The 25,309-nt window shown below is 42.6% G+C and overlaps 1 protein-coding gene across 1 annotated transcript in view; it reads left to right on the forward strand.

The window, feature by feature from the left end:
* ATP12A (ATPase H+/K+ transporting non-gastric alpha2 subunit) overlaps positions 1-23,566 on the forward strand; it is a 46,802-nt gene extending 23,236 nt beyond the window's left edge. The window contains exons 12-23 of the mRNA XM_058194583.1: positions 2,089-2,281; positions 3,763-3,938; positions 5,126-5,262; positions 6,627-6,777; positions 10,364-10,532; positions 11,893-12,047; positions 13,421-13,544; positions 13,753-13,898; positions 18,515-18,648; positions 20,026-20,127; positions 20,360-20,451; positions 23,094-23,566. Of these exons, the coding sequence (XP_058050566.1) occupies positions 2,089-2,281; positions 3,763-3,938; positions 5,126-5,262; positions 6,627-6,777; positions 10,364-10,532; positions 11,893-12,047; positions 13,421-13,544; positions 13,753-13,898; positions 18,515-18,648; positions 20,026-20,127; positions 20,360-20,451; positions 23,094-23,122 (1,608 nt within the window). The 3' untranslated portion in view covers positions 23,123-23,566. The remainder of the gene's footprint in view (positions 1-2,088; positions 2,282-3,762; positions 3,939-5,125; positions 5,263-6,626; positions 6,778-10,363; positions 10,533-11,892; positions 12,048-13,420; positions 13,545-13,752; positions 13,899-18,514; positions 18,649-20,025; positions 20,128-20,359; positions 20,452-23,093) is intronic.
* The last annotated feature ends 1,743 nt before the right edge of the window (positions 23,567-25,309 follow it).

Here is a 25,309-nt window from a genome sequence, read left to right on the forward strand (position 1 = left end):
GATGCCTGGGTGAAAAATAGATTATCTTGAAGAAAATGAGATTGTATTTTAGCCGGGGTCACGTATAGTTCAAAATCATGCAAAAGTGAGTAGATGAATAGGTACCACTTTGGTGGGAAGGTAATTCTCAGGCAAAAAAATGGAGATGAGCACTGGTCCTTAGAGCTGGACATGACTGGACAGGGAAACATTTTCCATTTTTTAATGTATAGTTCCATTCATTGTGTTGAAAAGGTTTGTTAGACTCCAGAATGATCTTCCACGAATCAAGGATCACCAAATGGAGTAATCCTGTTTGCTGAAGTTCAACCCTTATACTATTTAATTACCATATTTTTCAGAGTATAAGAGACACCTTTCCCCCCCCAAAAGGAGGTGAAAATTTGGGTGCATCTTATATACCGAATGTAGCCCCGCCCACCTACTGGCCCCCACCCTTTGGCCTCTGCCTCCCAGCAATTTACCTCCTTGCAGCAAGCAGCAAGAAGAAACAGCCCATCTCAGCTTCAGCACAGCCTGATTAACACAAGTTGATTGTCCCTTGGATCGGCCTCCCTACTCTCAGCTGTTTCAGGCTGCAGGGATTGCTGCATGGGCCTCTGCTGCTTGCTGCAAGGAGGTAAATTGCTGGGAGGCAGATTTCTTTTTCTTGTTTTCCTCACCAAAAAAGGTAGGTGCATCTTATAGTCCGGAGTGTCTTATACTCCGAAAAATACGGTAGTTGGACCCATGGAAATTAGAAGTGGAAATCTTGCTATAGGAAGAAGACAACGACAAACCAGTTTTTAAAAAAATCTTCCTAAGAAAACTGTAGGAACTATCCTTAGTAGTCATCAGTCAAAGCTGACTTGTATGTATGTTTGTCTATATGTATACACACTCATAACAAAGCAAAGTGCTTTCGCGTAAACTGGGAGACCAGTTTAAGTCTATCTTCTGTGCTGGAAAATATTGGCCGAAGCGAGTTTGCAAATTTATTGTTGGGATAAAAGATGAGGGAGATATCTGTGTTAGTTCTCTTAAGCTGCTAAATCAAAGTCGGTTATGAATCTAAGACCTAAAAAGAAAACAGCACAGTGGCTTGCAATTTTGAAGACATACCCAATCACATTGATCTGCGAGTCAACCGGGTAGCTTTAATTTAAATGTTCAGTGACATTGAAATGTCACTAAATAAGGACTAGCTTTTTTCTCTCTCAAGCCAACTTCTTCCTTTCCTGGTTTTACTGAATGGTGGAACTATGGTCCCAGGCCTGGTGTGACCCACACGTAAAGGTGGAGCTCTCGCCTCGCAATCAGGAGGCTGTGAGTTTGATTCTTTGTAGAGGCAGATATTTCTCTCTCTGGACACAATGAGAATATGACATCAATACAATTGAACGTGTCCAGAAATATTTTACAAGAAGAGTTCTCCATTCCTCTGAAAACAACAAAATACCTTATCCCACCAGACTTGAAATCCTAGGCTTAGAAAGCTTGGAACTCCGTCGCCTTCGACAAGACCTAAGCTTAACTCACAGAATCATCTATTGTAATGTCCTTCCTGTTAAAGACTACTTCAGCTTCAATTGCAATAATACTAGAGCAACCAATAGATTTAAACTTAATGTTAACCGCTTTAATCTAGATTGCAGAAAATATGACTTCTGTAACAGAATCAACAGTGCTTGGAATACTTTACCTGACTCTGTGGTCTCTTCCCATAATCCTAAAAGCTTTATCCAAAAACTTTCTACTATTGACCTCACCCCATTCCTAAGAGGACCATAAGGGGCGTGCATAAGCGCACAAACATGCCTACCGTTCCTGTCCTATTGTTTTTCTTTTCTTCTTCCTATATACATATATGCTTATACCTCCTTATATTTACTCATATATGTGTTTATATATTATATAATCTTTTTGTATGATACCTACATATATTGTTATGACAAAATAAATAAAATAAATAAATATCTGCCGAACAAAACTCCGCATTGGCGACAAGAAAGGTATCCGGCCAGTAAACACTCAGCTCCATTCAGATGCCCCGACTCCACCCTGCAATATATCAGTGCATTTTAGTCATTGCTTCTCCTTTGACTTCAGCTCTCCATCCATGAAACCGAAGATCCTAATGACAAGCGTTTCCTGCTGGTGATGAAAGGTGCTCCTGAAAGGATTTTAGAGAGATGCACAACCATGCTGGTGAACGGAAAAGAAGAGCCTCTGGATGAAGAGAAAACGGAAGCGTTCCAAACAGCATATTTGGCCCTAGGTGGAATGGGAGAGAGAGTACTTGGTAAGTAGAAGGAGCGTGTTTGCGACCCTCCCAAGCTCTGTTTTTGCTGGCAGAGGGTTGCAGGAAGCCATTCCAGCCAAGAAGAGCCCATTTTCGCTGGCAGAGCGGTGGGGCAAATACAGGATCCCCCCAACATGAGTGACATCGAGCTGGCTATGCCGACCCCAGTCCCCTGAGGTCAAACACAACCCTGATGCAGCCCTCAATGAAATTGAATTTGACACCCCTGTCCTAGAGCATCTTCACCCATTAGGTGTCCTTCAGACATGAAAATGGGCCACTTGGCATTCTCTGAGCTTGGTTGCTTTCTTGCAGATGTTTCATGTAACATCATCAGTGCTAGAAGGAACTGCAAATATCTATAAGACAGCAACCGAGCTCGGAGAAGACCAAGGACCTCACAACTGAACCCTAAGCTACAAATATTCTTTTCTATTAATATTCTGAGAATTCCAAAAATATGAATTATGTCTCCAATGAGCTTCAGCCAGCAGCATCCAAATCTCCCATGACAGGTGAAAACAACATGTCCCCAAACTGTCCTTTGAACTGTTCGACTAGCAAATCCTACTCGTTTCAGACATCTCTATGCTCAGAACTTGGAAGATCTCATCATTCACCCGAGACTTCTGTAAACAAACAAATGTACAAGTTGCTCTTTCTGCTGCCAGCCCTGTGCTAAAGAAACAGTCGTAATTTTTATTTGGCAATACTGTTGGGTGGCATTTATTTATAAGACTGTGCTAAACCAAGCAGAGGAAAGCAAATACGTAAGCTTAATTACCAATTGGCCGCCCACTTACTCCTTTTTAAGATACAAGCGTTCAGTTGCTTAAGTTGCTTCTATAAATTGATTCCACTGGGTTTCCTTCTTTCTTTCTTTTTTTTTACTGTGTATTGCTGACATAAGTGGTCTGCTGGCTATTTTCTTGGACACATTTAACAAGATAATGTGCTACCCAAGAGATTAAACTCAGCTTAGATATTACTAAGTGCAGGTTAAAGGAAGCTGGGGGAGGATCACAAATTCAGCTTCAGTCGCAACACTACACGAGCACACAATAGATTTAAACTTAAAGTGAACCGCTCCAATCTTGATTGCAGAAAATATGATTTCAGTAACAGAGTTATTAATGCCTGAAATGCACTACCTGACTCTGTGGTCTCTTCCCAAAATCCCCAAAGCTTTAACCAAAGACTATCTACCGTTGACCTCACCCCATTCCTAAGAGGTCTGTAAGGGGCGTGCGTAAGAGCACCAGCGTGCCTACCGTTCCTGTCCTAATGTTCCCTTTGATTGTATCCAATTCGTATGGTTATTTCATGCTTGTATATATTGTTGTGTTTGACAAATAAATAAATAAGAAATAAAATAAAATACCTTAGTAGGATACTTGATCCATAAAATGTGATGGTTGTTAGAATATCATTTTTTTCCACTATTAACATAGTTTGCTTTGTGGTTTCTTGCTTGAACCTAGGGTTCTGCCATTTGCATCTGCCAGAAGAGGAATTTCCAGAAAACTATACATTCAACACGGATTCCATGAACTTTCCTACCAATGGTCTTTGTTTCGTGGGACTCATGTCAATGATTGATCCTCCTCGATCTACTGTCCCAGATGCTGTAATGAAATGCCGTAGCGCTGGGATCAAGGTAGGTTTTTCCCCAAAGTAACAAAGGACAATAATTGGACAATAAATAAAAGGACAATAAAAGGACAATTACTGCAGGTTCGAGCCCGGCCCAAGGTTGACTCAGCCTTCCATCCTTTATAAGGTAGGTAAAATGAGGACCCAGATTGTTGGGGGGGCAATAAGTTGACTTTGTAAATATATACAAATAGAATGAGACTATTGCCCTATACATTGTAAGCCGCCCTGAGTCTTCGGAGAAGGGCGGGGTATAAATGTAAACAAAAAAAAAAAAAAAAAAAAAAAATTTCAAAATCTTTGGAGCAATAAGTCCCCAAAACACAGGAAGCTCCAAAACAAGCACAATTTCAAAACTCAACAATCCCATCCATCCATCCATCCTCTTAAATATTATGACAATACAAAAGGACAATTCATTGTAGATCTTTCATACCCATTTTCTCAAAGTTCCAAAACAAGCACAATTTCAAAACTCAACAATCCCATCCACCCACCCATCCTCTTAAATATTATGACAATACAAAAGGACAACTCATTGTAGATCTTTCATACCCATTTTCTCAAAGTTCCAAAACAAGCACAATTTCAAAACTCAACAATCCCATCCACCCACCCATCCTCTTAAATATTATGACAATACAAAAGGACAATTTGTTGTAGATCTTTCATACCCATTTTCTCAAAGCTCAAAAACAAGCAGAATTTCAAAACTCAACAATCTCATCCATCCATCCATCCATCCATCCATCCATGCATCCATGCATCCTCTTAAATATTATGACAATCGAAAAGGACAATTCGTTGTAGATCTTTCATACCCAATTCCCCAAAGGTGTTTTTTCAAAGGCAACTGGACATTTGTTTTTGCTTGAAGACATTTTGCTTCTCATCCAAGAAGCTTCTTCAGTTCTTGGAGAAGCAAAACATCTTCAACCGAAAACAAAGAAAATCCAGTTGCCTTTTGAAAAAGCACTTTTGGGACAACCATGACCTGGATGACCGAGAATCTCCATAGACATTCATACTCAATGGTTTTTCCTATTTCATGATGAAAATTTTTCTCTGAAAAGGAATGTGATACCCAAAGTCATGACCAGTAGCAGATTGTCTATTTTAGTGGACCTGGAAAGTATTTAGGAGAGACACAACTTGGACTGATTTTTTTTTCACCATTAATCCATTCTGCAGGTAATAATGGTGACAGGTGACCACCCTATTACAGCAAAAGCCATTGCTAAGAGTGTGGGGATCATTTCAGCTACCAGTGAGACAGTGGAAGACATTGCTAAGCGCCTCAACATTCCTGTTGAACAGGTGAACAAACGGTAAGGATGGCAGAGAAATAGATGGGAGAAAGTAACCTCTCCTGCTAAGGTCTTGGAATAGTATGTGAAAGTCACCTTGGGAGACAGGAGGAAGAGCTGCTGATTAGACAATAGTCAGATAAGACGCAGCTGAGCCCACAGAAGGAATAGGGACATGGTAAACATCTCAGACGGGATCCTCGCCTAATTTCTTGGATGTAAAGATGAGGTGGGGGAAATGTACAGTAGTAACCCTGGTACTCAACTGCTTTGAAACGCATCAAATTTGGTACTCAATACATGAGCCTTGGTGGCACAGTGGTTAGAGTGCAGTACTGCAGGCTACTTCTGCTGGCTGCTGGTTGCCTGCAATTTAGCAGTTTAAAATCTCACCAGGCTCAAGGTTGACTCAGCCTTCCATCCTTCTGAGGTGGGTAAAATGAGGACCCAGATTGTTGTGGGCAATATACTGATTCTGTAAATCGCTTAGAGAGGGCTGTAAAGCACTATAAAATGGTATATAAGTCTAAATGCTATTTAGACTTTTGCTATTGCTATTTTGACATGAAAATGTTGTCCCGGTACTCATCGTTTGTTTGATACTCAACGCACAAGCTAAAAGTTGTTGATGCCAGCTGCTTTGTGACTCACTACATTATTCCTTATGGGAAAAATCTTATGGTTTGGTATTCATCGTTTCTGGTACTCATTGTGCCTCCCAGAACCAAATAACGATGAGTACTGAGATACTACTGTACTTTTCAGACTTGCAAGATTGTTGTCAGTTTTGTGAGGTAGTTCAGCACACCCAGAAGGACTATCTGTAACGTTATTGCAAGGTTACATCAACAGAATCTCACTTACAAATAACATTAAGCCATAGTTTTGCAAACTGTGATAGTTAATATACCCTACATAATATTCCAAGACAGAACTAAACAAGCTACATTGTTGTTTACCACCTAATAAGGTAAAGGCAAGGTAAAGGTTCCCCTCACACATATATGCTAGTCATTCCTGACTCTAGGGGATGGTGCTCATCTCCGTTTCAAAGCCAAAGAGCCAGCACTGTCCAAAGACGTCTCCGTGGTCATATGCTTGGCATGACTCAACGCCAAAGGCGCACGGAATGCTGTGACCTTCCCTCCAAAGGTGGTCCCTATTTTTCTACTTGCATTCTTTTACATGCTTTCGAACTGCTAGGTTGGCAGAAGCTGGGACAAGTAGCGGGAGCTCACCCCATTACGCGGCACTAGGGATTCGAGCCGCTGAACTGCCGACCTTTCGATCGGCAGGCCCAGCGACTTAGCCACTGATCTGCCACATCCCCAGTTAACACCTAATGCTGACCAGTAAATCCTTTACCTTTATGTCTGGTTTTGTAGAGAGGCCAAAGCAGCTGTGGTTAACGGCATGGAGTTGAAGGATATGACTTCGGAACAATTGGACGACATCCTAATCCACCATTCAGAGATTGTCTTTGCCCGTACTTCGCCCCAGCAAAAGCTGATCATCGTGGAAGGCTGTCAAAGACAGGTATGGAGAAGAGAAGAACCTCTGTTGGGAGGTTGCATCACTGTCTACTTTTCGCAGTGGATGACTTCTGATCCAAAGGGAACAAATTATAGTAGATGAATAAGATCAAGCTAAACTTGCTTCGTCGATGCTGGTTTGGTCACTTAGTTTTGCTCTTTGACTGCTTGTTCTGAAAGATCCACTCTTCTTATTTTGCTACTAACTACATCCAAAGTAGCTTTTAGCTCCGGCAAAGCCAAAGAATCTATTGTACACATTCTATTGGTGTTTAGTAGCTCCATCCTCTTAAACTGTTGGGCACCATGTAATTGATGGCAATGTCAGAGGGATGGATGCTTTTCAGTTGAGATTCTCTACTTCAGCTCACCATACTCTCAACAGTCTTCCATTGCAACTTACTATTGTGTCATGTGTAGGTCTCCATCTGGAGGTGGACCAGGAGTGAAATGCTCCCAGTTCAGGCTGGATCGCCCGATCTGGTAGCAATGGCGGCGGGTGATTCAGAGAACTGGTAGCAAAAATCTCTCCCGCCCCCCATGCCTAGCTGAGTCATGCGATCATCAGAGGTTTTTTTTAAAAAAAAATTTAAAAGCATTTTTTCTTCGGCTGAAAAAATGCTTTTAAAAGTTTTTTTTAAAAAACCCTCTGAGGATCGCGCAGCTCAGCCGGGATCATCAGAGGCTTTTAAAAGCATTTTTTCTACAACCTCTTTAGCCAAAGAGGTTGTAAAAAATGCTTTTAAAAAGCTCTGGCGATCCCAGCTGAGTTGCCTGATTGTCAAAGGCTTTTTGTTTTCTTTTAAAGGCAAAAAAAATGCTTTTAAAACAAAAGCCTCTGACGATCAGGCAACTCAGCTGGGATCGTCACAGCCTTTTAAAAGCATTTTTTTACAACCTCTTCGGCCGAAGAAAAAATGCTTTTAAAAGTTAAAAAAAAAAGTTGGCCACACCCACCCAGTCACATTACTCCCCCACCAAGCCACACCCACAGAACTGGTAGTAACAAATTTTACATTTTACCACTGAGGTGGACTTAACCTTTAAGTTCATACTAACAAGAAGCAAATGCCAGTCTTAACATTTTATGACCCCATTCAGAAACTAAAACTAACAGGGCTTCTTTGATACCTTTAAACCTGAATTTATTTATTTATTTATTTATTTATTTATTTTATTTATTTATTATTTAAACTTTTATACCGCCCTTCTCCCGAAGGACTCAGGGCGGTGTACAGCCTACATTAAAACAGTTAAATATACAAACTTAAAATAACGATTAAAAAACTTATTCAATAAAGGCCGAAATTAAAACCGTCAAATTGACCATATTAAATACTGAATAAAATTATTAAAATTTAAAAATTTAAAAATTTAAAATTCAGGCCAGTCCCGCTTGGATAAATAGATAGGTTTTCAATTCCCGGCGAATTGTTTGAGAGGCCGCCACAAAGAGGAAGGGGTCCACCTATTCTCCAAAGCACTAGAAGGCGGGACAAGAAGCAATGGATGGAAACTAATCCAGGAGAGAAGCAACCTAGAACTAAGGAGACATTTCCTGACAGTGAGGACAATTAACCAGTGGAACAGCTTGCCTCCAGAAGTTGTGGATGCTGGAGGTTTTTAAGAAGAGAATGTGGACAGCCATTTGTCTGAAATGATACAGGGTCTGCTGCTTGAGCAGGGGGTTGGACTAGAAGACCTCCAGGGTCCCTTCCAGCTCTGTTCTGATTGATTGATATTCAGTTCTTTTCCCTGTGATATTACGGAGCTGGGTTGACTGGTCAGTGAAATATTATGCAAACAGAACTTCTGCTACCAGTTCGCCTGAACCGGTGCGATCTGGGAGGAACCCACCACTGCCTCCCTCTCTCTCTCCCCCCTCTCTCATTTTTGCCTTGCACAAATCAACCCCAGAAGAAATGGCAAAAACACCCCACCCCCAAATTGTGTTGTTTTCCACTTGCAAAAGGCAAAACAAGATCCGAAGTTTAGCTTCATTCCACAATGTAGAACTACTTCCTTCGGGCATGATTAAGAGACAATTTGGGGCAAGGTTAACCATCTCTTATGTAACCCCGTTGAAATGTTAGTAGAATGGATACAATGGTTTTGCTTTTCCAAACTGCCTAGAGCAGGATCAGGCATCAATCTGCTTGGAATGAGCAGAATTTATTTTATTGTTCCAATTCTGTCTCATGCTGAAATTATAGTTAAAAAAAATGAAAACAGATCAACGGGGAGAAAAATATTTGGAAAAAAAATATTGTAAACAAAGCAAGTACCAAAACTACGATCTATTTTTTTTTTTAAAGTATTCTTCCTTATCTTTGGGTCAGGGAAAAAAAATTGAGTTCAAATGTTGACACATCATGCATACCAACAATCTGTTGGAGAAGATTAGACTTGACTTTTTCAAATAATCATAATAATTCTTCTGGCCATCCCTGTAGCAGAATAATAACATTTTTGATAGTGTAATTTTTCTTCATAATATTCATAATAAAACTTGAGATTTGTGATCTCAAATCACAAATGCCGACACAACAGGATTCAAGGAAGGGAACAATTTGGAACATTAATATACATCAGTGTGGTCAACCTTGGCAACTTGAAGACTTGTGGACTTCAACTTAAAAACCTATGGACTTCAACTCCCAGAATTTCCCAGCTAGCATGGCTAGCATGACTGGCTGGGGAATTCTGGGAATTGAAGTCCACAGGTCTTAAAGTTGACATGGTTGGACATGATGTCCGCAGGTCTTAAAGTTGACAGGGTTGGAAGTCCACAGGTCTTAAAGTTGACAGGGTTGGAAGTCCACAGGTCTTAAAGTTGACAGGGTTGGAAGTCCACAGGTCTTAAAGTTGACAGGGTTGGAAGTCCACAGGTCTTAAAGTTGACATGATTGGAAGTCCACAGGTCTTAAAGTTGACAGGGTTGGAAGTCCACAGGTCTTAAAGTTGACAGGGTTGGAAGTCCACAAGTCTTAAAGTTGACAGGGTTGGAAGTTCACAGGTCTTAAAGTTGACAGGGTTGGAAGTCCACAGGTCTTAAAGTTGACATGATTGGAAGTCCACAGGTCTTAAAGTTGACAGGGTTGGAAGTCCACAAGTCTTAAAGTTGACAGGGTTGGAAGTCCACAGGTCTTAAAGTTGACATGATTGGAAGTCCACAGGTCTTAAAGTTGACAGGGTTGGAAATCCACAAGTCTTAAAGTTCACAGGGTTGGAAGTCCACAAGTCTTAAAGTTGACATGATTGGAAGTCCACAGGTCTTAAAGTTGACAGGGTTGGAAGTCCACAGGTCTTAAAGTTGACAGGGTTGGAAGTCCACAGGTCTTAAAGTTGACAGGGTTGGAAGTCCACAGGTCTTAAAGTTGACAGGGTTGGAAGTCCACAAGTCTTAAGGTTGACATGGTTGGAAGTCCACAGGTCTTAAAGTTGACATGATTGGAAGTCCACAAGTCTTAAAGTTGACATGATTGGAAGTCCACAGGTCTTAAAGTTGACAGGGTTGGAAGTCCACAGGTCTTAAAGTTGACAGGGTTGGAAGTCCACAGGTCATACACTTCAATCTTTGTGTCCTCCAGGAAGCGGTAGTTGCTGTAACTGGCGATGGAGTCAACGATTCCCCAGCTTTGAAGAAAGCAGATATTGGAATTGCAATGGGGATTGCTGGCTCTGATGCAGCTAAAAATGCAGCAGATATGGTCTTGCTGGATGATAACTTTGCATCCATTGTTACTGGAGTTGAAGAAGGTAAGTTTATCCCCACACTGCGATTCGTTGGTATACCTTGAAAGAGGAAGGACTTGACTGCTAAAGCTGGATGGATCATGGAATTCTGATGTATCTGAGGGCAAAATGGACATGTCTAGAAAAGAATCCCTATGAAAATATGAAGACAATTTCATAACCATCATTGCCACAATATTTGATGAACAACATCCTTTATTGGTTTTTAACTTGTCATATGCCCCAGTTCATGGCCAAACTCAGCCCAGTTTATCTCAAATTCATCCATCCATCCATTTAATTTTTAGAGCTGTATTGTCTGTTATTTATCTTCATATAATAGCAGGAATTGGTCACATTTGTAGCATTTGATTCACTGTTCTCCATGAAATGAATCAGATGTTGAGAACATCCCCTCTGCAGCAGTGATATGAAGTTGTCCATGGATGAGCTCTACCCTTAATAGTGCCTTGCTTAATAGTACTAACTGTGAGTGGGATCTTGGAGTCCTAGTGGACAACCATTTAGATACGAGCCAGCAGTGTGCAGCAGCTGCCAAAAAAGCCAACACAGTTTTGGGCTTCATAAACAGAGGATAGAATTAAGATTATGTGAAATGTTAAAAGCACTTGGTGAGGCCACACCTAGAATATTGCATTCAGTTTTGGTCGCCATGATGTAAAAAAGATGTGGAGACTCTAGAAAGAGTGCAGAGAAGAGCAACAACGATGATTAGGGGGCAGGAGGCTAAAACATATGAAGAATGGTTGCAGGAACTCAGTATGTCTTGTTTAATGAAAAGAAGGACCAGGGGAGACATGATAGCAGTGTTCCAATATCTCAGGGGTTGCCACAAAGAAGAGGGAGTCAAACTATTCTCCAAAGCACCTGAGGGTAGAACAAGAAGCAATGGGTGGAAACTAATCAAGGAGAGAAGCAACTTAGAACTAAGGAGAAATTTCCTGACAGTTAGAACAATTAATAACTTGCCTACAGAAGTTGTAAATGCTCCAACACTGGAAATTTTTAAGATGTTGGATAACCATTTTTCTGAAGTGGTGTAAAGTTTCCTGCCTGGGTTGGACTAGAAGACCTCCAAGGTCCCTTCCAACTCTGTTATTATCATTATTATTAATAAACTCTTGTTGCAGTTTCAAAGGGAAAGACATATTGAAAATACTAATGACTTACCCCTGGAAATATTGCTGGAAAGCTGATTTTTTTCAGTGCATGTAATGACACTCAAAGAAACATTAGCTTCCTTGGGGTTGTGTTCTAGCAGACAGAGTGTTCAGATTAAACCGATAAAGGAGTTGTAGATTTTCAGGTGGTGGCCTGCTGTATTCAGGCAGCTCTCAATGATCTTCTTGTCTCCTTGCTCTAGGCCGCCTGATTTTTGACAACTTGAAGAAAACTATTGCGTACACACTGACCAAAAACATTGCCGAGTTATGTCCTTTCCTGATTTACATCATCGCCAGCATACCCCTTCCAATTGGCACCATTACCATCCTCTTTATTGACCTGGGCACAGACATTGTGAGTTCTCGACTTCTGAAAGACAAAGCTTCTTCTTTCTCATATGCATGTTCACCCAAACCAGGGGTCTGCAACCTTAAACACTCAAAGAGCCATTTGGAACCCGTTTCCCACAGAAAAGAAAAACACCGGGAGCCACAAAAACCCTTCCCGTGCCTGACTATTCCTTGAGCGGCCACAGAACTAGCATATGTCGTTGAATTAAACGTTCTGTTTTCTTCTGAAACTTTTCTTTTCTTGGATTTATCCATGGTTGGCCTGCCGGGGGTTGAAAAGCTCAAAAAATTGCATGCTGGCGGGTATTGCACATTGGCGGTTGTGACGTATATTTTGAATGACAGGGAGCCACAGCAGAGGGGTGAAAGAGCCACATGCGGCTCCAGAGCCGCAGGTTGCTGACTCCTGATCCAAACAATTGGGCAACACCCGACTTAAAACCATACTCACTGCTATCTTCCCATTTTCTGTTAATAATTTAAAACGAAATGGGAAAGGGATACCCAAAACATGATGAAAGAAGTCCTCATTTAACTGCCAACATCAGCACGAATTTATTTTAAGTCCCTTTGAGATCGAAAGGGCTAATTCTCAGATTGTAGCTTAACCCGAAACCATTTTTCCCAGCCAAAGAGAAATCTCACTGCCACAGTGCTAGAATTTGTCAAACTTATATAGCCAGTCGTCTCACTAAACTGTCACATTCCAAGGGAATTAAGTTGGAGAAGGCTAGGGTAGACTTGTGGGGCCCTTGATGTTCTCGGAACTTGTTGGTTTTCTTACAGATGTTTCATGACCCATCAAGGTAACATCATCAGGGTTAGAAGGCAGTGGGTTTTTCTCTCTGTTTATATACTAGTGTCAGTGTCAGTGAGAATGTTCTTGGTGGTTTCTCGATTAGGCTGTTGTTTTACTAGGTTGGTACTTCCTTGAATACCATCCTAGGTTAATAGGGGTATTGTAGGTTGGACTTTCTTGGCATGTACTTTCTATAGGTCAGGGGTCTCCAACCTTGGCAACTTTAAGCCTGGTGGACTTCAACTCCCAGAATTCTTCAATGGATACTGGGAGTTGAAGTCCACCAGGCTTAAAGTTGCCAAGGTTGGAGACCCCTGCTATAGGTGGTATTCAACTGGTTCGTACCGGTTCAGGTGAACCGGTAGTGGAGATTGCAGGTGGGCCTGCCCCCCCCGCCCCGCCCCGCCCCGACTCTATACTGTCCTATTTAGGCACTTTTTCAAGGCCAAGTGCAAGCACATGTGCACGAGATGAAATAATGATAAGAATATTGGAAACCCACCGCAGCTCCTTTCTGTGTACACAAATCAATCAAACGTATGAGTATTCCAAACAACTTCTTGTCTTTCCTCGTACAGATTCCTTCGGTTGCCCTGGCCTATGAAAAAGCTGAAAGTGACATCATGAAGAGGAAACCGAGGCACAAAAAAAGAGACCGATTGGTCAACCAGGAGCTTGCAGTCTACTCCTACTTGCAAATTGGTAGGAAAGGGAAATTCTTACCAGAGAGAGGAATGAGTAGAAGTTGGGGTGGATCTTTGGTGGGTGAACATGGAGACTTATATCTCATCTTTAATAACCAGGATCCTACTAACTGAGGTGCAGATGACTCCAATTGGGGTAGACCTTCTTCTAATCTTCTTTCATCAGCTTTCTTCTATAAAAACCAATCCTTTCGTCTCTCTTGCAGGCCTTCTCCAAACCATTGGGGCCTTCTTGACCTATTTCACTGTTTATGCTGAGCAAGGCTGGCTACCTCACTCTCTCCTGCATATCCGAATTCCATGGGAAGAGGAATATTACGCTGACTTGCCGGACAGCTATGGACAAGAATGGGTAGAGTGTTGCAAATCTCTTTCGTTGAAGGCATCTGTTATGCTGACTCAAAGACAAGGACCAGTCCAGGAGAAGAAAGATTCCACTTAACTGTGTTTTTGGAGTATAAGACGCACCTTTCCCCCCAAAAAAGTGGGTGAAAATTTAGGTCTGTCTTATAGACCAAATACGAGTGTTTTTGCCCTCCCCGGCCCCCAGAAGCACTCTGAAGGCCAAGAATGGGTACGTTTTTGGCAAAAATGAGCTGTGAAGAGCACTGCAGAGTGGTTCTGGGGGCCTGGGAGGGCAAAAACATGATGCGTGGAGACCAAAAACTATTTTTTTCTTGTTTTCCTCCTGTAAATTTAGGAGCGTCTTATAGTCCAGTGAGTCTTATATTCTGAAAAATACGGTAATTGGGTCGCACCTTAGCCCCAAAGCCAACTAGTGACTTTGGGCGAAGTCATCCTTTATTTACTGTAGGAAGAAGGCAAAGAAAGTGTCTATGGAGATTCTCAGTCATCCAGGTCATGGTTGTCCCAAAGTTGCTCTTACAAAAGGCAACTGGACTTCATAGGAGTTCTTTTTTTCTTCTTCTTGTAAATGTTTCGCTTCTCATCCAAGAAGCTTCTTCAGCTCTGACAGGATGGTGGGGAAGAAATGAAGGAAGTGAGAAAGAGAAGGAGGGAGGAGGGAAGGAAGGAAGGAAGGAAGGAAGGAAGGAAGGAAGGAAGGAAGGAAGGAAGGAAGGAGAAGAGGGAGGGAGGGAGGGAGGGAAGGAGGAAGAAAAGGAAGTCTATGGAGATTCTCAGTCATCCAGGTCATGGTTGTCCCAAAACTGCTTTTACAAAAGGCAACTGGACTTTATTGGAGTTTTTTTTTCCTTGTAAACATTTCGCTTCTCATCCAAGAAGCTTCTGTAGAACTGAAGGAAGCTTCAGTTTCTTCTGAAGCAAGGACAAACTTCTCCCAACGATGATGCCAAGAAGATAGCAAGGACTAGTCCAGACCGTTGTCATTAGTCAACATTGATTCAAACCTCCCCCCCCCCAACACCCCAATATCTATAGGTCAAGGGTAATAATGTCTTCAGTGCTAAATTCATTAAGAGACTGTTTTTTTTTTTCTAAAAAGAGTCCTAGTCTCTTTGAAGTTGACTTCTGTAACCTTGTAATTTTCTTCCATAGAGTCTGGGAGTATTTTGGCATTGCATTTTTTCGAGATCATTTTTTTTGGGGGGGGATTTCCCTACCTAGCCTAGAGCCTTGAGACTTCCTTATAGTCTTTCACCCACGTCCTAACCAGGTCCATCGCCCCCTTTAACTTTCTGAGCTGAGACAAGATTCGACAAACATCCCTCCATAAAAGAGCCAAGTGAGACAGCCCTGGGCCTGCTTATGTAAAACCTGTAACAACCTGATCCATTATATCATACCAGTTTAGCGTTAAGTAACATTAGTCAGTAAACTCCCCCAGGCATGGTATGACATTGTCTGCAAAATTCTGCCAGTTGACCCACTCTACAGCAGCTGATCTACCGATAGTTTCTTGCCACTGTCTCGTCTCGGTACATTTTGGAAATAGCTTTGTGTGCTTTCATATTGTCACTGAATCCTTGCCCTTGAAACTAGTGAATTCGGCTCCCCTCATCACCCACTGGCAAATTTGTCTCACATCCTTTTCCAGTTGGTTGCATGTCTGCGTACAATATGTAGTCATTCACGTTGGGAGACTGAGCTGTTGGCATGGGCCCAGTCTGAAGCCCAGTCCTGCATGGTTTATTTCCTGGTTCCACAGCTCCTAAGTGTTCTGACCGGGCTCCCAAACAGGACAAACCCTCTGTAGTTAAATAAATGGTCCCTTTATTAGGGGTGCCAGCAGTCCTGGCAAAAAGTCTCTGTCTCACACACACAGCAGGCTAACAAGTCTGTCTAGCAGGGAGATGCCACATCTATTCATTTCTGCCCCCTTCCTTTTATCCCCAGAGCTAGGGTGTGGCTTCACTAGCAGTGGTGGCTCTTCCATCCCAAGGACCGGCCCATAGATTTCCACTGCTCTCCTCTCCCCTGCCTTCTGCGCATCTACGCACCAGGCGCTGGACCCAGCTATTCCTCCTCTTCCTCAACAGCCACCTCCAGATCTGGGGGCTGTTGACTCTCCATTTGAGGGCTGATGGATGGTCCAAGCTCTGCCTCTGTCTCTCTGTCTTCCAGCTCCATTCCCTCTTCCCCCTGGGCGCTCTCAGGTTGCCTTGATGCTGGCCTCTGACTCCCACACCTCCTCCTCCTCAGATTCAGCTGCTGGAGGGGCCGGCGGCCAACAGGCCACAACACTAAGATTAGATTTCATGTATGTACAATGACATTCTTATGTTGTCTAGTAATATAGGATGCATTGAGTGGAACATCTAAAAATAGTTCCAGTGATTCATTTCACAGGAATCTCTCTAATCCACTTATTGAGCTGGTAAGTGTAAGTCTTGAGGTCAACCATCAAATTCCAGGAAGGATCAAATGGATTCCTTCACTCTGTGCAGCTACCAATTTAGAAGGCACCTTATAAAGCCATCATAGTTAGCTGATAAGGAAAAATTGTGTTCTGACCTAGGCTTCCTGAGTCAGTAAAACACACGAGTAGTCCCAAAAACCTCTTTTATTGCAACAGCTGTGAATTCTCTTTATTCACAGATGAGTCCCCAATAGTTGCAAAGAGTCCTTCGGGATAAGGCTCATCATCACCCACCTTTATCTTCCTTGACACACTTCCAAAGACCTAATTGGCAAAGCCACATGGAATCCAGAATCAAATAGAGCTTCAGGCTTTAAGCTGAACAGAATTAATAACGTTACTTCCTGCAAAGGCTCACATGCCTTTGCTCCTCTTTTAAGTTTTATAGGAGGGGCCAATCATCTCCAAGCCTTACCCCCTAGTTGTCCCTTTTGTTTTAACTGTTCTTGCCTTCTGGCAGCTCTGCGCATGTGCGCACTGGGAACAGGCTCTCCCTGTTCCTCTGCCTCGCTGAGGTCTGACTCTGGAGGCTCCAGAAGCAGCACGTATCTCCCAGATGGCCCTTTCTCTGCCTCCAACGCAGACCCCTCATCCAAGCCTTCCCCAGACTCCATGACCCATGTTCCTCCCCAGCCTCCTTACTGTCCGACTCTGCTGCCAGCTCTGCAGACTGCCAGTGGACCACAACAAATAGCTTATACCCTTGGTCTTTCTTCAATGGACTCATTCCACTTTATGCTATTTATTATACAGTTATACAATGACACTTGTATTATTTTGTTGCAGTGTTTTCTGTACTGTGCAGTCATCTATTTTAAGATGATTTATACCAACCTGTCATTCAACAAATGTCTGTAGAGATTCTCAATCATCCAGGTCACGGTTGTCCCGAAGGTGTTTTTTCAGGAGGCAAGTGGACTTTCTTGTTTTGTTTTGTTTTCTTTTGAAGACGTTTCGCTTTTGTTGAAGCACCTTTTAGAGGGTCGTTGAAAACACTTTGGATGAGAAGCGAAACATCTTCAAAAGAAAAAAAAACCCCAAGAAAGTCCACTTGCCTCCTGAAAAAGAACCATGACCTACGGAGAATCTCTAACAGACTTTTTAGCTGTACAATTTGGGATGAACAACCTTGGAATGGTGTGGGAGTAGGAATGGATTTCCAGAGGAAAAAAATTGCAAACTACAGGAACCCTTTGCACCACTCAGGTGATCTGAAGACAAAGATAAACCTCTTCAAAGATCCTCTAAAAGGATGCAAATGGCCAGCTGTCTGCAAGGAATATAAATCTTTCCTTTCCCCCACTATCCTTATTTATTTATTTTATTTATTTATTTTGTCACAACAATATATGTAGGTATCATACAAAAGATTATATAGTATATAAACACATATATGGGTAAATATAAGGAGGTATAAGCATATATATAGGAAGAAGAAAAGAAAAAAAAACAATAGGACAGGAACGGTAGGCACGTTTGTGCGCTTATGCACGCCCCTTATGGTCCTCTTAGGAATGGGGTGAGGTCAATAGTAGAAAGTTTTTGGATAAAACTTTTAGGATTATGGGAAGAGACCACAGAGTCAGGTAAAGTGTTCCAAGCACTGATGATTCTGTTACAGAAGTCATATTTTCTGCAATCTAGATTAAAGCGGTTGACATTAAGTTTAAATCTATTAGTTGCTCTAGTATTATTGCAATTAAAGCTGAAGTAGTCTTTAACAGGAAGGACATTACAATAGATGATTCTGTGAGTTAAGCTTAGGTCTTGTCGAAGGCGATGGAGTTCCAAGTTTTCTAAGCCTAGGATTTCAAGTCTGGTGGGATAGGGTATTTTATTGTTTTCAGAGGAGTGGAGAAGAGCCGAAGAAGCTTCTTGGATGAGAAGCGAAACGTCTTCAAAAGGAAAAAAAAAACAAGGAAGTCCAATTGCCTCCTGAAAAAGCACCTTTGGGTCCTGGCAGTCTGAATATTTATCTGAGTTTGGCTCTCATCAGCTGCCATTTGTAAACGGTGGGAGATGGAGATGCTGAAGCCACAGTTTACCAAGAATCATTCTATATCCATTCATTATGAAAGTCTCTCTTGAGCTCAGCCGTTTAACTTCTCTTCCTTCTCCATGTTCTCCAGACCTTCGAGCAACGGAGAAACTTGCAGTACACGGGCTACACGGCCTTTTTTGTCAGCATTACCATTCAACAAGTGGCGGATTTAATCATCAGGAAGACCAGGCGGAACTCCATTTTCCAACAAGGACTTTTCAGGTTGGTGTAGATCAGTAGTGGGTTGCACTTATCTTCGCTACCGGTTCAGAACTGTGAGCGTGCGCATGTGCTTGCTCGCTTCGCTCGTGCGTGGCGCTTCTGCGCATGCGCAGAGCGTCCGTGATCACGTCCGGGCGGGTGGGTGGGAAGAGCTTCCCGCTGCTGCCACTACTGGTTTGCTCGAACCGGGATGAACCGGTAGAAACCCACCATTGATGTAGATACCGATTAGCAGAGTTGGAAGGGACCTTGTAGGTCATCTAGTCCAACCCCCACTCCACCCAAGCAGGAGACCCTACACTATTTCTGACAGATGGCAGTCCGCTCTCTTCTTGAAAGCTTCCAATGATGAAGCTCCCACAACAACTGAAGGCAAGCTGTGTGGGTTCCATGGATCTCCAAGTTTTAGAACAAGCTAATTGCTACTCGCTCTTGGTTGCTGCTGAGAAGGTGGCCTCTCAGAACCTCCTCCCCGGCCCCGAAAAACAAAATCACAAAGTTGTCCAAACAATTTCGGAACTCAAACTTGGGCTCAAGAAAGCATCAGGAGATGCAGTGGTAGCATCACTGCCCATGACTGAAGCATAAGATTCAAATTTGGACTCAGGGGCACCTCAAGAATGTGATCCTGAATAACTAGAAATATGTATAGTCCTTAAAATCAAAAGTGAGGGCCTTTGGGGCCTAGAAGGAAATGCATCCATGCACAGAGAGAAACCTCATCTAACAGATCAAACATGGATTTTATAATGTCTTCCTGACCACCCAACACATACGTGTGCATAGTAACATGCACTGAGAGCATATGCACCAAGACAAATTCCTTGTGTGTCCAATCACACTTGGCCAATAAAAAAATTCAGTTCAATTCTATTCTATTCTATACTATTCAATTCTTCATTCCAATAACTATTCTATTCTATTCTATTCTATTCTATTCTATTCTATTCTTCATTCCAATATCTATTCTATTCTATTCTATTCTATTCCATTCTATTCCATTCCATCCCATTCTATTCCATTCTAACATCTGCATGCAAACCTTCTATTAATACTATCAAAGGCTCTCCATGTGGCGTGGTGGCGCAGTGGTTAGAGTGCAGTACTGCAGGCTTCTTCTGCTGACTGCTGATTGCCAGCAGTTTGGCAATTCAAGTCCCACTGGCTCAAGGTTGACTCAGCCTTTCATCCTTCCGAGGTCAGTAAAATGAGGACTCAGATTGTTGGGAGCAAGAGGCTGACTCTGTAAACCGTTTAGAGAGGGCTGTAAAAGCACTATGAAGTGGTAAATAAGTCTAAGTGCTATTGCTATGTGCACATCTCATAAATAATGTGATTATCCTTAGTTGTATTATTATTATTATTACTATTTTGCAGGAACAAAGTAATCTGGATCGGTATAGTTTCACAGCTAGTAATAGCTTTGATTCTGTGTTACGGTCTTGGAAGCATCAACGCCTTGAATTTCACACCTCTTCGGTAAGTTTAACTTCTAGTGGTTAGGTTAATGAATTAATCAATTAAAACAAATTTATATGGCCGCCCAACTGTCTTGTGGTGACTCTGGATGGCTAACAACATTAAAATTACACGTTGCTGTGATTGTAGTATAGTATCATCCCTGCTTTTGAAAGTTTATATCCATGAGGTGTGTTTCCTAACTCCCACCCAGCAGAATTCCCTAATTCCCGCCCAACCTTTTCTTTTTTAGGTTTCAGTATTGGTTCGTTTCCGTGCCTTATGCCATCTTGATATGGGTCTATGATGAAATGCGCAAGTTATTCATCAGACGATATCCAGGAAGTAAGTGTCATAGCATTTTATTTTGTTGTTGTTAGTCGCAAAGTCATGTCCATTGCGACCCCATGGACAACGTTCCTCCAGGCCTTCCTGTCCTCTACCATCCTGTGGAGTCCATTTAAGCTCACACCGACTGCTTCAGTGACTCCATCCAGCCACCTCATTCTCTGTCGTCCCCTTCTTCTTTTGCCCTCAATCTTTCCCAGTATTAGGCTCTTCTGCAGTGAGTCCTTCCTTCTCATTAGGTGGCCAAAGTATTTGAGTTTCCTCTTCAGGATCTGGCCTTCTAAAGAGCAGTCAGGGTTGATCTCCTCTAGGACTCACCGGTTTGATCGCCTTGCAGTCCAAGGGACTCACAGGAGTCTTTTCCAGTACCAGAGTTCAAAGGCCTCCATTCTTTGGCACTCAGCCTTCCTCTTACGGTCCAACTTTCACAGTCATCCATTGCAACCGGGAAAACCAGAGCCTTGACTCTACACACTTTTGTTGGCAGGGTGATGTCTCTGCTTTTTAGTATGCTGTCTAGGTTTGCCGTAGCGTTTTATGCACAATTTAAATTTCCACACCTATTCTAACCCAAGTGAATATTACTGAATCTGCAATTTCAATTAAATGCTCATTATCACAGGCAATATTGCTAAAAAAAAAAAGGTGTAAGAAGTTCCTTCAGGTCGGGGATTATTATTATTATTATTATTTTGCCTTGGCACCAGGAATTGCAAGCCAGCAGACTTGGCTCCATTTCACTTTCTAATAAACGTTTCATTGGTTTGGAGAGAAGCCAAAGGCAGCATAAAACATTAAGTCAGCCAGTTATAGTTTTACAGCCGTTGTCGTTTCAACAGAATTTAAAACTCTGCATTTCTGGTTGCCCTGATTAGACAGTTCTGTCCAGGCTCCAAGATTGATGTGATAGCTGATTTTTTTAATCCCACCTGAATAAAGAGATTTAGACAGATACAGATTATACAGATTAACAGAGTTTAAAGGGACCTTGTAGGTCATCTAATCCAACCCCCTGCCCAAGCAAGAGACTCTACACCCATGGTGGGATTCTGCCAGTTCTACCCGATTCGGGAAAACCGGTAGCTGGGGCTGTGGGAGACTCCACCCACCCACCCGGACATCATCATGTCCTTTTTTTAAAATGCTCTGAGCATGCGCAGAAGGTCCTGCGAATGCGCGGAGGTAGTGCGCGCAGAGGTGGTTGCTCACATTTGCAAGTCAGTAGTTAAGAAAAGTCAATACCACCCCTGCCCTACACCATCTCTGAGAGATGGCAGTCCAGTCTCTTCTTGAAAGTCTCAAGTGATGAAGCTCCCACGACTTCTGAAGGCAACTTTTTTTTTTTTGCATTTATATCCCGCCCTTCTCCGAAGACTCAGGGCGGCTTACACTATGTTAGCAATAGTCTTCATCCTATTTGTATATTTATATACAAAGTCAACTTATTGCCCCCAACAATCTGGGTCCTCATTTTACCTACCTTATAAAGGATGGAAGGCGGAGTCAACCCTGGGCCTGGTGGGACTAGAACCTGCAGTAATTGCAGGCAGCTGCTGTTAATAACAGACTGCATTAGCAGTCTGAGCCACAGAGGAACTGCCTGTTCCATTGGTTGATTGTTCTCACTGTCAGAAAATTCCTCCTTATTTCCAGGTTGAATCTCTCCTTGTTCAGTTTCCATCCATTATTCCTTGTCTGGCCTTCAGGTTTTTTGGAAAATAACTTGACCCCCCTCCTCTCTGTGGCAGCCCCCCAAATATTGGAAGATTGCTATCATGTCTCCCCTGGTCCTTCAGATTTGGACAGTGAGGAGGCTGGGGAGGAACATGGGCCAGTCCTGGAATCTGGGAAAGGCTCTGATGAGTGCGCTGCATTGGAGGCACAGATATAACAGTTATCAGCTGCCTTTGGAGTCAGTCATCAGCGAGGCAGAAGAACAGCTGGAGCCTGTTCCCAGTGTGTGCATGCGCAGAGTTGCCAGACCAAGGGAACAGCTAAAGAACAAGGGTCGACTTGGGAGTAAGGCCACAGGTGGATGATGAATGGCCCCTCCCATAGGGAATAAAAGAGGAGCAAAAGGGGAGGGGTATTTGCAGGAGACAATTAGTTCGCTTAATTGGTTTGTGACTCTCCGAGACTCCTTGCCAAGTTCTGAAGATATCTGCCTGGCAGCTCTCCAAGCCCGATAAGGTCTGTGACTGTAAATTCTCCCTTGAAAGACTTTGCTGGTTGTGAATGGGAGGAATTCACAGTAACTTACTAAAAAGGGTTTTTTGTCGGGACAAGGAGTCTACTTCAGGCTCTTGGGAAGCCTAGGTCAGAACAATCTGTTCCATAGCAGGATCCTTGGTTCTCTCTGAGCTTGGTTGCTTTCTTGCAAATGTTTCATGACCCAACTAGGTAACATCATCTTTGAATATACGCGAAGAGCAAACCCCACTCTCGCCTAGCACTGATGAAGTTACCTAGTCGGGTCATGAAACATCTGCAAGAAAACAATCAAAGCACCAAAGACCCCATCAGCTAATCTGAGCTCTGCATATTTTCTCCTATTAGTAGCCTTCATTATGCCAGCTAACCTGTTTATTTAAAAAAATGTTTATTTCTTTCTGTTGTTTTTTTTTCTCCTTTGACTACAGGCTGGTGGGATAAAAACATGTACTACTGAAAGCGATGGACGCCATAGTCACTGGCCATTTTTGGGCCGCTCCTTCGAAGTTGTGTTTGTGCAATATCAATGGTTAGCAGGACCGTCTCCCTAGAGGGAAAGAAAGAAAAAGAAAGAAAGAAAAGAAGAAGAAGAAGGACCACGGGACTGTAAAAGAATTAACCTGGGATTACTAACTTGAATACTTCCTGCTTTAATTTCCCGATCCTTTAAGTGTTGAATATGTACATAGCCTGAAGTCTCTTGTATATAGAATGAAAGAAACCGAAAGGATTGTTCTTCCCATTCACAGCCAAAAGGAAGACCCTCAACTTGCACAAGGTTTCTTCAGAGTTGTATTTTTTGTTGTTCGGCATGAGAATGGCATCTTCTCCAGCGATCCCAGTGAAAACTAAGCAGGTGTCAATTCGCATTGGATGGCAGTGTACAAATATAGTTTGATAATAAAAGTCTTTTTATAGAAAGTCTGCGTTTTGTCATATCTGGTTCCTTAACAGTTGGCAGAAGCTGATACAAAGCCGGAGCTCAACAGAGTTAATCGCTCCCCGGGAAGAGTCAGTTGACCGCTTTGGATCAATAGATGTGGTGCCAGGGGTGAAAAGCTCCCGGTTCGGACCGGATCAGCCGATCCGGTAGCGATGGCGGCGGGTGGTTCGGAGAACCGGTAGCAAAAATCCTGCCCCCCACCCCCGCCCGTGCCTAGCTGAGCCACATGATCATCCAAGCCTTTTTTCGGCTGAAGGGGATGTAAAAAAAAATGCTTTTAAAAGAATAGAATAGAATAGAATAGAATAGAATAGAATAGAATAGAATAGAATAGAATATTTTTATTAATAGACCGCCCTTCTCCCGAAGGACTCAGGGCGGTGTACAGCCAAGAATAAAATACAGAAAGAAAACAACAATACAAAACTAAAAACAACCCTTAAAAAACCTATTTGATATGGCTACTTATAGATAAAATATTACTCTCTAAAATTTACAAAAAATTTAAAACCCATAAAATCAAATTTGATAATTTAAAATTTAAGCGAGTCCAGCAAGACGAAATAAGTAGGTTTTAAGTTCGCGGCGGAAGGTCCTAAGGTCAGGTATTTGTCGGAGTCCAGGGGGAAGCTTGTTATAGGGTAGGAGATATAAAAGATTTTAAAAAAGGCTCTGACGATTATAGCCGAAGGCAAAAAATGGGGGGTTCTTGGGGTGGGCAGAGAGAGAGAGAGAGAGAGAGAGAGAGAAAGAAGGAAGGAAGAAGGAAGGAAGGAAGGAAGGAAGGAAGGAAGGAAGGAAGGAAGGAAGGAAGGAAGGAAGGAAGGAAGGAAGGACTAGAAACCTGACACTAGATGCAGCTTCAGAAGATAATCCAGGGCTGGAAGGGACTTGGCAACTGACTCATATTTATGACCGTCGCAGTGTCCCAGGGTCATGCGAGATCCCCTTTTGCGACCTTCTGACAAAGCAAAGTCGCATGGGGAAGTCAAACTCCCTTAATGACCGTTACTAATTTAATGATTCACTTAACAACTGGGGCAAGAAAGGTCGTAAGATGGGGCAAACCTCACTTCCCGATTTTTTTCGCTTAGCAACATAAATTCTGGGCTCAATTGTCATTCGTTGCGGATTTGCATTGGTCGTACGTTGAGGACTACCCGTGCAAGGACATTCCTGCACAGGTAGCCTGTTTGGGACTAAGCAATTTCTGTGGTTTATGATGCAAAGGAAATGAGGGAGACCTAATTGCTTGTTTTCTTTTCCTGATTGCTTAATTGTTTTTCCTTAATGTTGCATTGCTGCTTTAAAAAAAAAGAAAAAAAGAGCCCTTTGGCAGTCTCTCCAACTTGCAGCTGAGGTTGAACATCCACTGTGATTTATTATTAAAGGTCTAAAATAGCAACATCAACTCAGAAGCAGGGGTGAAATCCAGCATGTTCTGACAGGTTCTGGAGAACCGGTAGCAGAAATTTTGAGTAGTTCAGAGAACTGGCAAATACCACCTCTGGCTGATGCCAGAGTGGGGTGGGAATGGAGATTTTGCAATATCCTTCCCCGGGAGTGGGAAAGGAATGGGGATTTTGCAGCATCCTTCCCCCAGGAGTGGGGAGGGAACAGGAATTTTGCAATATCCTTCCCCTGGAGTGGGGATTTTGCAGTATCCTTCCCCCAGGAGTGGGGAGAGAATGGGGATTTTGT

Source organism: Ahaetulla prasina, chromosome 9 (assembly GCF_028640845.1).
Source record: "Ahaetulla prasina isolate Xishuangbanna chromosome 9, ASM2864084v1, whole genome shotgun sequence".
NCBI lineage: Eukaryota > Metazoa > Chordata > Lepidosauria > Squamata > Colubridae > Ahaetulla > Ahaetulla prasina.